The sequence below is a fragment of the Amyelois transitella genome, chromosome 24 (assembly GCF_032362555.1).
Source record: "Amyelois transitella isolate CPQ chromosome 24, ilAmyTran1.1, whole genome shotgun sequence".
In the NCBI taxonomy this organism is placed as follows: domain Eukaryota; kingdom Metazoa; phylum Arthropoda; class Insecta; order Lepidoptera; family Pyralidae; genus Amyelois; species Amyelois transitella.
In genome coordinates, this window is record NC_083527.1 from 6043568 (window position 1) to 6058520 (window position 14953).

General features: G+C 38.2%; 2 protein-coding genes across 2 annotated transcripts; one reads left to right on the top strand and one right to left on the bottom strand.

Annotated features, from left to right (window-relative positions):
* Positions 1 to 294: 294 nt before the first annotated feature.
* Positions 295 to 7906, bottom strand: LOC106142723 (protein LTV1 homolog). The gene is made up of 11 exons (XM_013344594.2): positions 7766 to 7906; positions 7527 to 7685; positions 6805 to 6924; positions 6383 to 6542; positions 5874 to 5987; positions 5396 to 5508; positions 4945 to 5079; positions 3493 to 3650; positions 1578 to 1725; positions 1071 to 1258; positions 295 to 485 (listed from the first exon to the last, which is right to left on the bottom strand). The coding sequence occupies exons 1-11, from the start codon at positions 7766 to 7768 to the stop codon at positions 308 to 310; spliced, it is 1476 nt and encodes a 491-aa protein (XP_013200048.2). The 5' UTR covers positions 7769 to 7906; the 3' UTR covers positions 295 to 307.
* A 778-nt stretch (positions 7907 to 8684) lies between these two features.
* On the top strand, positions 8685 to 11580 carry LOC106142722 (histone-arginine methyltransferase CARMER). Its single transcript, XM_013344593.2, has one exon. The coding sequence runs from the start codon at positions 8815 to 8817 to the stop codon at positions 10411 to 10413; it is 1599 nt and encodes a 532-aa protein (XP_013200047.1). The 5' UTR covers positions 8685 to 8814; the 3' UTR covers positions 10414 to 11580.
* Positions 11581 to 14953: the final 3373 nt, after the last annotated feature.

Below are 14953 nucleotides of genomic sequence, written 5' to 3' on the forward strand. Positions count from 1 at the left end.
TTAAGCCAAACAGCTGATCGTGGCCTTCCACTCTTTTCAAGACTGCTGGTTTAGTCTACACCGCAAGGAGATATAAATATTTGCATCAGAAAAGGTTTGTTTTTCATCATGACCCCAGGGTAATCAAACCCGGTCTTTAACTAATATTTTCAATACGAAAGTCTTATTATGCCGTTATAAAAGTTGGTTTTAATGAAACTTTTCTCTTAACTTTTTTTCGCAGGCGAAGTCGCGGGCATAGTCTTTCTTCATTTGTTCATTGTGTTGATGGTAAAAGAAATAAAAGTCATTAAATTTTGATAACTATTTATAATATTCTATTCCCTTGCACATTGTTTCTGTTATTCAACATGATCTTCTCTTGGCGTTTCTTCTCCTCTTTGAAGGCTTCTTTATTGGCCTTCTTCTCTATTCTTCTTTCTTTCCTGTACTCTTTTAACAGACGTTTCCTTTCTCGCTTCTCTTCTGGGGACTCATCTTTTGGTCTAAAATTGGATAGAATAGATTAATTTTCAAAATTAGATACAATTAGTATCACTCATTTACGTCAACTTAAGTCAAATTATATCTACTACCGCTTGCAAAGCGCATGTATAGAAGAAGCGGCGGAACAAACTACTATGCAGCATTTTTCACTGGACGTCAATTTACAAATATAAGTGCACATTGTCCACATAAATACATACAATCACGTCTATATCCTTTGCGGGGTAGACAGAGCCAACAGTCTTAAGTAGACTGAAAGGTCACGTTCGGCTGTTAGGCTTGAGGTGGAATTGAGATTCAAAGAGAGACAGTTTGCTAGCCCGTCAGCTAAAAGAAGAATCCCAAACATATTAGCCTATTCCTTAGTTGCCTTATACGACATCCCTGGGAAAGAGATGGAGTGGTCCTATTCAAAAGTGCCGGGAACCACCCAGCCTTTATTTTTATTTACTAGAATACAACTACATACATTAAATCTGACCTCTTTCCCGGAGGGGTAGGCAGAGACTCCAACATTCCACTTGTCACAACCCCTGCACACTTGCGCTTTATTGATATTCATAACCCAACATAAAATACAGTACCTGATAGAGAGTACACTAAGCGTGGACAGTACTGACTCCGCATGGGTCCTGGCATCATCATCTTCACCATCATCATCATCCTGCATAGCGTTGAATTTGGCCAGCGACTTCATCGTCAGCTTATTGTCTTTGCCCAGCGTGTCTTTGGGAAGACCAGTCTTGGAACTGATTTGGATCTTGTGCGGCTTCTGAAATGGAAGGTTTATTGTTAGTAAGAATATAACATATAATCACACCTTAGGGGGTAGACAGCGCCAACAGTCTTGAAAAGACTGAACGGCCACGTTCAGCTATTTGGCTTAATGATAGAATTGAGATTCAAATAGTGACAGGTTGCTAGCCTATCCCCTAAAAAAGAATCCTAAGTTTGTAAGCCTATCCCTTAGTAGTCGCCTTTAACGACATCCATGGGAAAGAGATGGGAGTGGTCCTATCCTTTTTTGTATTGGTGCCGGGAACCACACGGCTATCTATCTATCTAATTTTATGGATAAAAATCCCAATCACCTTAGGTTCTTCAATGAGTTTAGGATGGTTGTACAGATTCGAATATGTGGACAATATGGTCTCACAGTCCCATTTCTCCTTCTGATCCACCTCCACTGTGACCATTTCATCTTCAGACTCTTCCTCGATCTCTTGCAGGCGACGCATTCTGAAATTAAGAAGACAATTGGTATTGCTGCAGTGTAGTTTGTTCCGCCGCTTCTTCACACATGCGCTTTGGAAACGGTAGTAGTTATAATTAGATTTAAGTTATGTGACGTCAATAAGTGATACCTTGTATCCAATTTTGAAAATAAATCTATTCTTCTATTCTATTGGGAAAGGACGGAGTGGGAAGACCTAGACGAACGTATCTTGATCAAATTAAGGACGTCCTGGTAAAAGGTCAGGTCGAAAGTACCCGAAACCGCCGAGCTTGCATGAAGAGAGTTTTTCACAGTGAATGCCATAAAAATTCACTCCATTTTCTTTTTTTTTTTTTTGTCAAATTACACAGATTGAGTCAGCCTTGAAGTAAGTTCGAGACTTGTGTTACGAGACACTAACTCAACGATACTATATTTTTATAATAAATACTTATATAGATAAACATCCAAGGCCCAGGCCAATCAGAAAAAGTTCTTTTCTCATCATGCCCTGACCGGGATTCGAACCCGGGACCTCCGGTGTCACAGACAAGCGCACTACCGCTGCGCCACAGAGGCCGTCATCACTCCTCACAAAATTGGCTGGCATGTGACATTAGTTGTATACATTTGTAGGCACACAATAGGTACTGTTCACAGAATGCAAGATGGCTTATTTGACCGCACGGTGACCGTCGCCTGTGGAACTTTCCTCAGTCGACCGCGCCCCCCATACTGAGCGATTCTCTGGAAATGTTACGTGAATGTATAATATCTATCGCCATTTGACTGTATCTATTGTGTGCAGTGGCGTAGCTACCTTGGGTGGCACCCGGTGCGGAAGTTGGTGGTGTCACCCCATGATGGGGTCCCCGTCGAAAGTAAAAAACAATAATTTTAACTAAGACAGAAAAATAACTGTTAAATACTGTACAACTTATACAATTAAAATTTCTTCTTTCTAGCTTTGACAGATGCAAACTCAGCAATACATTCCATTTACGTATTTGCAGGGTGGTGCTCTTTTTGATTTTACCAACGATTATTTTTTTGTTTTTAACATTGTTCTTAAAGTTGAGAGACTTGGTGGGTGTCACCCCAAATAAGGTGACACCCGGTGCGGCCCGCCCCACCTTTGCTACGCCACTGATTGTGTGTGAGGAATAAACTTATTGTGATTGAACTTACCGATTTTTAGTGGACACACCCTAGTAGCTCACATTCATCTCATACATAAACAATACCCTATACATCTCGACACTGTTACCTCGCTATTTCCTTCTCCATGTCGAGCTGATGCCGCCTCTTGGACTCCTCGAACTCCTCAGCCGCCTGCAGCAGCATAAGCTATAAGTCATCGCTGAGCAATACCTTCCAGCCGACCTTTGGATTTCTGTTAATCCATAATATCTTAGCCAACCGTCTTAAGTAGACTAAAAGCCACATTCAGCTGTTAGGAATACATACATATACATATAGTCACGTCTATATCCCTTGCGGGGTAGACAGAGCCAATAGTCCCGAAGAGACTGAATGGCCACATTCAGCTGCTCTGCTTAATGATGGAATTGAGATCCAAATAGTGACAGGTTGCAAGCCCATCGCCTAAAAAAAAGGATCGCAATTTTATAAGCCTATCCCTTAGTCGCCTTTTACGACATCCATGGGAAAGAGATGGAGTGGTCCTATTCTTTTTCGTATTGGTGCCGGGAACCACACGGCACTGTAAGGAATTGAGATTCAAATAGACAGTTTGCTAGGCCGTCGGCTATCGTCGGCGTCACGGTTACCTCGCTATTTCCTTCTCCTTGTCGAGCTGATGCCGCCTCTTGGACTCCTCGAACTCCTCGGCCGCCTGCAGCAGCATACGATGGGAGTCCGGCATGAACCCCTCGATTTCGTCCAGGTCTAACGGCCCTAGTTCGATGTCATCGTATTCTGCGTACATCTGTGAAGATATACAAAAAAAAAAAAGAAGTGTATTTGTTTTGCTTAAATTTGATTAAAAGTTCATTAAACAGACTGGAACAAGCTTCCTACGACTGTCATAATTTCTCCTACTGTCAATTGTTTTAAGAATCGGCTAGACAAACTTTAACAAAATCTCCAAACATCAAAATTCACACGCATCAGCTTAATGTGCCGTGTGGTTCCCGGCACCAATAGAAAAAAGAATAGGACCACTTCATCTCTCTCCCATGGATGTCGTAAAAGGCGACTAAGGGGTAGGCTTATAAACTTGGGATTCTTCTTTTAGGCGATGGGCTAGCAACCTGTCACTATTTGAGTCTCAATTCTATCATAAAGCCAAATAGCTGAACGTGGCCTATCAGTCTTTAAAAGACTATTGGCTCTGTCTTCCCCGCAAGAGATATAGACTTGATTATATGTATGTATCAGCTTAATGAGCTGCTAGTGTGTTTAAAGTACATATATAATAAATAACATCAACTTCTCCAAAGGGCCTCTACGTCTTGGATTTATATCCCCACGCAAGCCACTCAAAAATCCGGGGTGTATAGTATAGACCCGTGAAATCCAAGAGGAGAAACATAATAATAAACTCTTTTATTGTTAGAGATTGCTTTAGCGATAAGTCCGCCTTTGTACCTCATTATCTGTTTTATTTTTTTATGTTATTTTTTTCTTTATGGTGCAGTTAAGAGTCTATATATCTATCTATCTATTCTCGATGTTTTCTGAATACATAAATTAGTAAATCTTATATATAAAATTCTAATGTCACAATGTTCTCCTCCGAAACGGCTTGACCGATTCTCATGAAATTTTGTGAGCATATTGTGTAGGTCTGAGAATCGGCCAACATTTATTTTTTATACCCTTTAGTTACTTAAAAAATATTTATATGGCAAAACAACGTTTGCTGGGACAGCTAGTAAATAAATAATCTTGTTTTAGCCGATGACATTTGTAAACCTATATATAACCTTAGTATATTGTTTCTGTGTCATGTGGGAACCACACGCACCAATTAAAAAAGACTTCTACATCTCGTTCCCATGGATGTCGTAAAAGGCGACTAAGGGATACCATATAAACTTGGGATTCTTCTTATAGGCGGTAGGCCATGGGCTAGCAACCTGTCACTATTTGAATCACAATTCTATCATTATATCAAACAGCTGAACCCACGTTCCTATCGGTCTTTTCAAGACTGTTCGCTCTGTCTACCCCGCAAGGGAAATAGGCGTGATTTTATGTATGTATGTATATATTTATACCTTTTCAAACCGATCGTCCAGTAGTGAAAGCCCCTGGTTCCTCCTGATGACGCTGGAAGACATGGAGTATTCGGAGAATCTAGATTTCGTGTCGTCTTTGTAGTCCTCCCAGGGCATACGGCCAAACCGCTGGCCCTGTAACATAATAATTAACAATTTTTAATTATATCTTATTTATTTATATTAGCTTTTACCCGTAACTTCGCCTGCGTGAATTTAGCGCCATCTACAAAAAGCGACGAATTTAAATTTAAACGCCATCTAACATTACCTATAACGTCGAAATAAGTATCACTTACAAAAAGCGTCGAAATAAGTATCACGCGCAAGCGCAATTGCGTTTAAACGCAACCTACAAAAAACGACGAATTAAACGCCAGCTACAAAAAGTGACGAATTAAACGTCACCTACAAAAAGCGACTTTTATTTAGACATACAAAATTGAATTACCTTTGAGTCACTATCGTCATCGGAGTCTAGGTCCGAAGCAAACGCTTTATCTGAATTGTCATCACCGGACACACTGCCGTCATCATCATCACACTCTTCATCTTCTGCAGACCCTGTAATTCAGATTACAAAATTATTACTAGTACTCATATACAGGACTAAGGGATAGGCTTATAATCTTGGGATTCTAGAACTACAACTTGTTTTAGGTGATGGGCTAGCAACCTGTCACTATTTGAATCTCAATTCTATCATAAAGCCAAACAGCTGAACATGGCCTATCAGTCCCTTAGAGATTGTTGGCTCTGTCTAACCCGCAAGGGATGTAGACGTGACTATACATATAAATAATTGATATACTTTGTCAAGTTCCGAGGAAGCCGAAAACTGGACCACGTGGAGAGAGAAAAGTTGGAAGGCGGATCCCGAGCCTATTATAAGTAGTCGGAATAATCAAAGCCAATAAAAAAAAAACTACCTTCAGCCATGGCCAGTTCAATGAAATTATCCTCCAACTGGTTTTCTGGGTCATCGAAGTCAAAGTCTTCATCTAGAGCTGCCACCACCTCCGGATCCAAATCAAGGCATAATCCTGGAATGAAATTGGTTTATTGTTTATTTCTTTTCTCAAAAAGACAGTCATGCCTGCAATGCTACAGGATCAGTTCGGATCCTAATGACAAATCCAGTTTCCTGAATCTGCCAGTATCCTTATTTTATTTCCTGTATCATCAAAGCATCAGTTAGCATACTACAAATCAATCTTCAAAACTTAACAACCAGTCTGTTAGGTTGATGGCTGCGTGCGCGACGCCTTTGTAATCGCGCGAAAAGCTATCGCGCGCTGTCCCGTTTTTACGTCGTAGTAAAAAACGAAACAGCGCTTTTCGCCTGTTGAAAACGGCTTCGCGCTACAGTGGCTAGAAAAATGTTTTTTTTAAAAAAAAAACAAAACAAATTGAAAAAAAAAACTTAATTCCTTCTCACCTTGTGTCGCAGCTTTATTCAGCAGCCCTACATCTTCCTCAACTTCTGAAGCGAACACAGAGCTCGGCAGTTTCAGAGTGTCCGTGATGTTTGTCTCCCGATCTGTTTCCTCATCGGCAGATGGCTTTTGGGACTTTTCTTTACCTTTGTGTGTACTTTTCTGGTAATAAAGAATATTTATAATGGCATTAGTCATTTTTTTTTTATAATGTTGTATAGTTTTGCAAGCGGCCTTTTCACTTGTAACATGCTGATTGCGTGTGCTCGTTAACTACGTCAAAACTTCAGACTTAAGCCGAACGAAATGGTTCCAATTTAGAGAATAATGGAAATTTTAAGCTGCAATTTATTATACTTACAGGGTGGCAATAATCAGTAAAAAAAACCAGATTAGAAAATTTGATAAACTATTGCACACTCACCGGCTGCAGTACCATAGTGACCTCTTTAGTGTCCTTGAGATGTTGTAGATAGTTGTAATCATCGTCAAAGTAAATGCCATACTTCATTTGCTCTTCCCGCCTCTGCTCTGGTGTAAGCTCCTAAAACCATATAATAAATGTGAAAGTTTGTCTTGGTGATGATAGAACAAGGACTAAAGATACAAACACCACTACTACTTCATTTATCTCTACCCTAGATTCATACCTGTGGAATTTCTTCACAGATTTGTGAATTCATCTATTGAAGTGCTACAAAAAATTACCAGGCCCAATTAACTGACAGCATTTCTCCACTGAATAGCCAGACTTTAAGGCTTCTCATGTGACAGCTTTGTAGACCTATGTAGGTCTACGTAGGTGTAAATAATTGTATGATACATACATCCATATAAAAAGATACATTTTGACTTTTTTATATATATGAAGATCCTGGTTGCATCCTCGCTACTCTAGGGAGGAGCCCGGGGTAAGTCCTTGAATATAGATTACTATCTTTGTTATAAAATTTAAATTTTTATTTTAAATTGTCACAAGCACGAAGTCACGTTCAAGACCTAATTATATATCATTTTATTTATAATTATACATGAGAATAGGTCTTCTTTTTCATCATCACCATATTTTCCATCAAAGTCGTCAAACAGTATTATTTCTACTGAACAGACCATGAAATTATGATCAAGAAAAGGTTATAAACTTACAGGATCTTTCTCTTTCCGTGGCGGTACATTTGCGTTTACAGGCACCAAGACCCGCTGGGGCGCAGTCTCGTCTGCCGCTAAAGGATCCCTCTGAGATCTATGTACCAAACTGAATGTTACTGCCCTCTTTTTATCGATGAACTTCTTCTTTGTCTTCGGCTGTAAAGCATTTTAATATTAAAAATCTACTACGTATTTTAAATATATTGATAATGGTTATTAGTAAGATAAGTAATTACCATTTTTGGAGACTTAATTGCAATTTCTGGTGCAGAAAAACTTCACTATAAAATATTATTTGCAAAACATGTGTTCCTTTTAGGTGTTGTTTAGAAAATGGATCTAACTAAAGAAAAGAATGGAATCACACACGTCAAAAGGACGAATGACAATGACAGACATATCTGACATTATCACATTATTTTTAATCGACATTGGTCATTGGAATAAATGAATATGCATCCATTATTTCGGTCTTTCATAATACCAACTATAGAAATTGAAATAATATTTTAAGTGAGAAGAAGTGTGGGCAGCATGCGAATGTTAAGAATTACGCGTCTTGATACGTAAGAGTAGATAGCCTAGAGTCTGTCTACCGAATTCATAAAAACCTGTTTTCAGATAATTCCCAGTGCGCCTAGCCCACTAGCCTGAGTGTGATGTTTAAGATAAAACGTCGCAGGTTAGGTGAGTTAGGTGGAGGAAGAAGCAGGAGGTTTGCCAGCGGAACCGCGGCTTCAACGGTATTGAGTAGGAGATTGTATTTCAGCTGCAATCTGTGAAATCTTTGCTTGCGCGATCTTCGCTGCTGAGCGCATCGTAATTTTTGCTATGATTGACAAATGGCTTTTGACGTAAATGATATCGCCACAAAGTGTTTAAAACCTTTCATATTCATTCAAATCACAGATTCAAAAATGTCTTACAAAGCATAAACCCTTTATCACGGGTGTTAGACTGATTTATTAATGCATAATAGTCATGCCTAAGTTCAATTGAAGACTTATAAACTTAGAACCTTTGCAACGGAATTCTAAAATTAAACGCCTGTAACCATAAACAATAATAGATATTGGCAGTCTACAAGACGATGTCATGCCCTCAGAAAATAGCAAGAAAAAAATAAAATAGCACGCTGCCTATCATAGACAATAGAGGAAGGAAGTTTGTGAGTGATCGATTTTACGCCGGCCTCATACATTTTCAACGGCATTTTTCTTTGTTTGCCTTTTATCGCGAGGACAATATCGTTAAAGCATTCGCGCGCCCACGTTCAGCTGTTGAAATGGCGAACACGTTTCGCGGAGTGATAATCTCCGCTGTAAACAATGACGGCTCCCTGACGCCGAAGTTCAACTTCCCTACGAACGTAAACGTGGATTACGATCCACAAGGGCTAAGTGTTAAAGTGATTCGTGCTGATCCTGTGTTGGCACAGGAGGTGCTAGAGTTTCCCGTCCACAACCAGAGTGAGTGTTCGCGCGTAGTCGGCCAGTCGTATATTTTCACTATCGACAATGAAACTTTATTTTTCAAGTTCGCATCGGAGGTAGACTGTCAGAATTTTCACCTGCTCGTCAGCAAGATCAAAGCGGGCAGGTCATCGTCCGTGTTCACGGTCCGGACCGAGGATTCATCGGCGATGCAATATTTCCAGTTTTATGGTTACTTGAGTCAGCAGCAGAATATGATGCAGGATTATGTCAGAACGAGTACTTACCAGCGAGCTATATTGTCTAACATCAACGATTTTAAAAACAAAGTTGTATTGGATGTTGGTGCTGGATCAGGTATTTTATCTTTTTTCGCTGCTCAAGCGGGCGCGCGGAAGGTTTATGCTGTGGAGGCTAGTAATATGGCGCATCACGCTCAAGCGTTAGTTCGCGCCAATGGGCTTAATGACCGCATCACGGTCGTGGCTGGCAAGATTGAAGAGATTGAGCTACCGGAGAGTGTTGATGTTATAATTTCTGAACCTATGGGCTATATGTTATACAATGAACGCATGTTAGAAACCTACTTACATGCCAAGAAATGGTTGAAACCGAATGGTAATATGTATCCTACGAGAGGCGACTTGCATATAGCCCCTTTCACGGATGACGCATTATTCATGGAACAATACAACAAGGCAAACTTTTGGTATCAAACATGCTTCCATGGAGTAGATTTGAGTGCTCTACGCACTGCAGCAATGAAGGAATACTTCAGGCAGCCCATTGTTGATACATTTGACGTACGTATCTGTATGGCACGCTCAGTGCGACATGTGGTGGATTTCCTAAATGCTCATGAAACTGACTTGCATCGTATTGAGGTACCATTTAGATTTGAACTGACTCAGTCTGGTACGTGCCATGGCCTGGCATTCTGGTTTGATGTGTTATTCGCAGGAAGCACACAGCATATATGGCTCTCCACTGCCCCTACAGAACCTCTGACACATTGGTACCAAGTGAGATGTCTGTTAGAAACACCAATTTTTGCAAAACAAGGTCAGGCATTGACAGGACGGGTGTTACTGCTTGCTAACAAGAGACAGAGTTATGATGTGACTATGGAAGTCAATTTGGAGGGTACAAATATCTCTTCGTCTAATACATTAGACTTGAAGAATCCGTACTTCAGGTATACGGGTGCTCCAGCAGCGCCGCCCCCAGGGGTAAACACTACATCGCCTAGTGAAACCTATTGGAACTCAATTGAGTCTACTGGCTCACTGAGCAATGGACAGGGTGTTATATTGACTGATGGGACACAGCAATATTGTTCCACACCCGATCAGACTATCGCATACGGAACACATCCGAACATGATCAAGACAGTGATGTTGCAAGAGGAATTCATCAAGAGGATTGGAATTAGTCAAAATGGCGACATTTAATCCGCGAAAACGCGCCGCGCGCGCCTTAGGGCTATAAGGAACCGTAATCGGTTGTGAACTCTCTTCCGTTCAGACATTATAGTGTGTAAGAGAACTTATTTATTTCGAATGAAACATCACAGTGACATGTATTCAGGGACAAATGGCTGGCCTTGTAAATTAGAGAAAGTGAATGCAATAAGAACTATAGTTATGCCTTTTGGTCTTAAGTTTTTGTTAACTTTGAATGACGCTTACTAGTGTAATTCGAGACACATTCTGCATGTACGAAACGAAATATACTTTTTTTTTGTAAATAATTTTGATCCTGTTGATGGATTTGAATCTTGGGCTGGCAGCTGTAGAGTAAGCGTATATAAGTGGGAAGTACACTTAGTAATAATAAGCAATAAGTGCTGGATTTTTAATGATAATGCTTACCATTGTCAATACTCATTTGTCATTAGGTTCAGCTCAATCATGTAGGTCTTTGTAGGCAATCTATGAGCCAAGTCCACATTAAAAATAAAATGTTATGATTGTCTATGGATTCCTTGTCTGCCGATCAAATAGATTTGAGATTGTGGATTACACTGGCATAATTATACATTGCATATTTTTATACATAGTTTTGATAGCCATAATTATGTTAAAAAACTTATGTAAATATTAAATTAGGGTACTGTAGCTCCAATTTTCTTTTTGATTATTCATTAATCAGTATTTTTTGTGTTCCATATAAATTTAAAGCATCTCTAGAGCAATAAATAGTTCTTAGTTGTAAATTTTTGAAATAAATGGCAACACCAACACAAGATACGATCATGTAAGCTTATTTGTTGTAAGTATTCATTATCACAATCATTCTTTCATGGAATAATGGTAGGAGGTATTTGTTGTAAGTAAAACTTGCCTAAAATAATGACAAATCCCACCAAAATTACTGGAGCTCTTTTTTCCTTCTACATTTGGTCAATAATAAGTAGTCATTTCAAGAAGTTTGTATAATGGTCTAAATATGGATGTATATATAATTGGAAGAATATTAAGCTGTCTCTTGGAAACATTTCCAAGCAATACATTACAAAGCAAGCAATACATTGCACAATACATTTGTGGCATTTATATTTCTGAAAAATTTTCATGATCTTTTCAACTGAAGTATGGCCTCTGGAGCTAAAGCTCTGTCTATCCATCTATGTCATCAGGTATAACTTAGATGCAAAAACATCTTTTACGAGATCATTATAAAATAATCAGTGTTAATTTTTATCTTAACATCATAAAAAATATCTCAATGATAAATCAATGTCAAACTTTATTTAATTGCCATAAATGTGATATGAAATGGGGTACCAGGGGACAGATCTATAAATTCATTATTTGTCACAGAGATGAAAAGGTTAGGGTGGTGGTATACCGCGTGAGGAACTTGGCAGATTTCTTGCTAGTAACATAGCAGATAAATAAGCTCTAGTTAGGTCTTGCGGGATAATGTAAAGTTATTTGGGAAACTAATACAATTGCACCAGGCCCAAGTAGAATGACTGTAAATCCTCTGCCTTCGCAAAAATTTATTTGCAATCCATGAACTATTAACTATTTTCAACATGTCGTTAGAACCACGCCTGGCCATATTATCTTTGACGGTTATGTGGGACTTGAACTCGCCAAAACCAAACTATTAACACTACAAATTTTTCAGGGACGTACCCGCAATCAGCGGGATTCTAGTCTGTCATTTTTCTGCTAAGTTTAAATACTTGCTAGACACGGGCGCGATTTTCGACTTAGGAATGTCGTCACAAGTTTAGATGCCTTCAAAGAAATCGAATTTGTAATGCCTCAATGGAATCATAATTTGTACATAAAAAATAACTTGAATTATTTAAGTCCAGTTGGGATCTACAATCTTGTTTTATCTATAGAAACAGTTGAATAAATTCGGTGCTGTATCCTCTTTGCACAAAAATAGTTTATAACGTGACTACCTCATTTGGCAGACAATCAGAGTTTCTTAAAAGTGGAGTCATATTTGCGAAACAAGAAGTTTCTAAAAGGCCGGATATTTGCGATGTTACTAAATTATGTTTGGAAATGGTTTGTTTTGATGTTGTTTCAAGTATATGGTGAGATTTTAAACTCGAGACAAGCTGTGCTAAGTTGGTATAAAAAATACAAAAGCTATAGGGATAATGAGCTCATAGAAGTGTCAATGATACCTTATAAACAGTGGAATTAAAGATTTCATTTTTATCACGAATTCGAAAAGCTTACCTTACTTTTATAATACCTTAGGTATTATTTTTTATAATGTACCTGTCATTTAAGGTATGCTACGAAAGTTATCTCAATTTTGTGATATATAGGATAATTTTTATTAAACCTAATCGAAATAAAACAATTATTTTAGCATAGTAACTTGAGAGATTAAAATCTCAACTTATATTGCATGGATGCCATCTGTAGAAGCAGCGTCCGCTGCCTTATCATAATAAGGATTTGATGACTTGCATGTTACGACATTGTAGTTACCACTTTAATAAGCCTATTAAAGTTCACTGCTGGACTACAGCCTCCCTAGTGATGAACATCGGTGTAACTTATAAAAGTGGTAATAATTACTGTAACTAAGTGTAGGTAGGTAGTCATAGATTATATTAAGACGTCGTGGGAACCGTTTAAGCCAGATGCACTTGCCATTATGTGGTTGCGAATTGTGTGATGATTCAATTTCTTTATAACTTGTGAATCTAAAATGTTTTTGGTGCTCTCGACTAAAGACTTGCTGCTTGTATGGTTGTCTTGCGGGATTGACACCCGATTAAAATCTATTCTCGTGTCCTGACAAAACCTGTATTATCTCACCAATTGTAAAAATATTTTTTAATTGTTTTTTTAGAATCTCTCTGTGTCTGCTTTAGTCTATGTACACCTATTTAACGGGAAGAGATTAACCTACTTACTTACATATCTGTTAATTTGCCGACGCGCTCAATAGCGCGACCGGATTATGTTTCGATTTGCAATGAAAATCAATGGGCATTATGTCGGAACGAGAATTAACCTCTTAAAATATCAATATAAAATCAATGACGTATGGCGAAAGATTTTTTACTCGCTACCCGCCTTTAAACGACTTCTACACTTCTGCCACCTTAAACTAAAATTACGCTGGTTAACTCACTCATACTACCTCATCTTGATTACGCTGAGTCTATTTGGATCCGTCTAAATAGCTTCTCAATAAACTGGACCGTTTACAAAATGTTTCTAATAGATATAATTTCTGTCGAAATACGATCACATTTTGAAATTTCGTGATCAATTGAACTGGTTGCCTATCAGAGCTCGCCGTAATCTCCATATTCTCTCCCGTCTTTTTCATGTTCTTTTTAATCCTTCTTTCCCTTCATACATTCGCGAAAAATTCTCATTTCAAGTATCGGGAAGTCGTCTAAGATCCTACAATAAACTTCTTCTATGTGTACCTTTACACTCTTCCCATTCCTACTCTAAATCTTTCTCCGTAAAGGCTGCAACAGAATTCTCTCGCCTTGGACACTAAAAAGCACAGACCCACAACATATTCAAAAATAATGTATTTATGTTCCTCTCCACTTAAGCACCTTGATCGAACGTCAGGCAAATTATCTTAGTTTATGTATGTTTATTTATTAATAAGTTTATACATGTATATTTAGTGGGTAGGTATATGTTTATTATTTGTATTTATGTATTTTATTATCACTTTTTCACATAATTATGTAGTTCTTTTATATTTTGCCGGTTGTCTGTAACAGATCCCTTCATGGGATAAGTCCGCCATTGCAAGTGATATATTTATTTTATAACCATGTTTTATTTCTTGTTAATGTGTAAATTTCTGTGCAATGAAGATGTTACATACATACCCTGTGAAGGAGTCCATTTTTTCGAAATTAACCGCAATAAGTTAAACTAGTTGTTTGATTGAATCTTTAAAATTTAAAAAATAAAATTAATCTTATTATTATTTGTTTAAATTCCATCGTGTAGCACGAGGAACAGTAGTGTTCTAGTCACCATCGGTCAGCCTTCAGACATCCTTTTAAAAAGTACTTGCAAACCATAAAAACTGTCTTTTCTAACTTTATTTAGCTCTATGCACATAGTAATATTATATCGCATTTTATTCAGTACAAATCCTCTGGTGTTTGTTACTGCATGCGCAATGCTAGATCGTGATAAAAACAATGTTTCTACGGATTGGAACATAAATTTATCCTCCGACTAAATAGCGTTTCTCGCGCGGTTCCCCAAGTTTAACCCTAGCTTGGCGGAAGATCTTCCCTTTGCGCCGGTCGAAACTAAAACTTCGTTTCTACTATATATTCATTATATTACTTTTGCCAGGATACGAGATTAGATTTACCCAGATTTACAATAAGCCTGACTGTATATTATAAAACTCGGTTACAGATTGACATTTTTCAGTTTGTTTTTTTTTTTATTATTGCGAATCAAAGATAATAATGGTTGTGTGTATAAGTGAATTGATTGAAACAAGTAACATACTGGG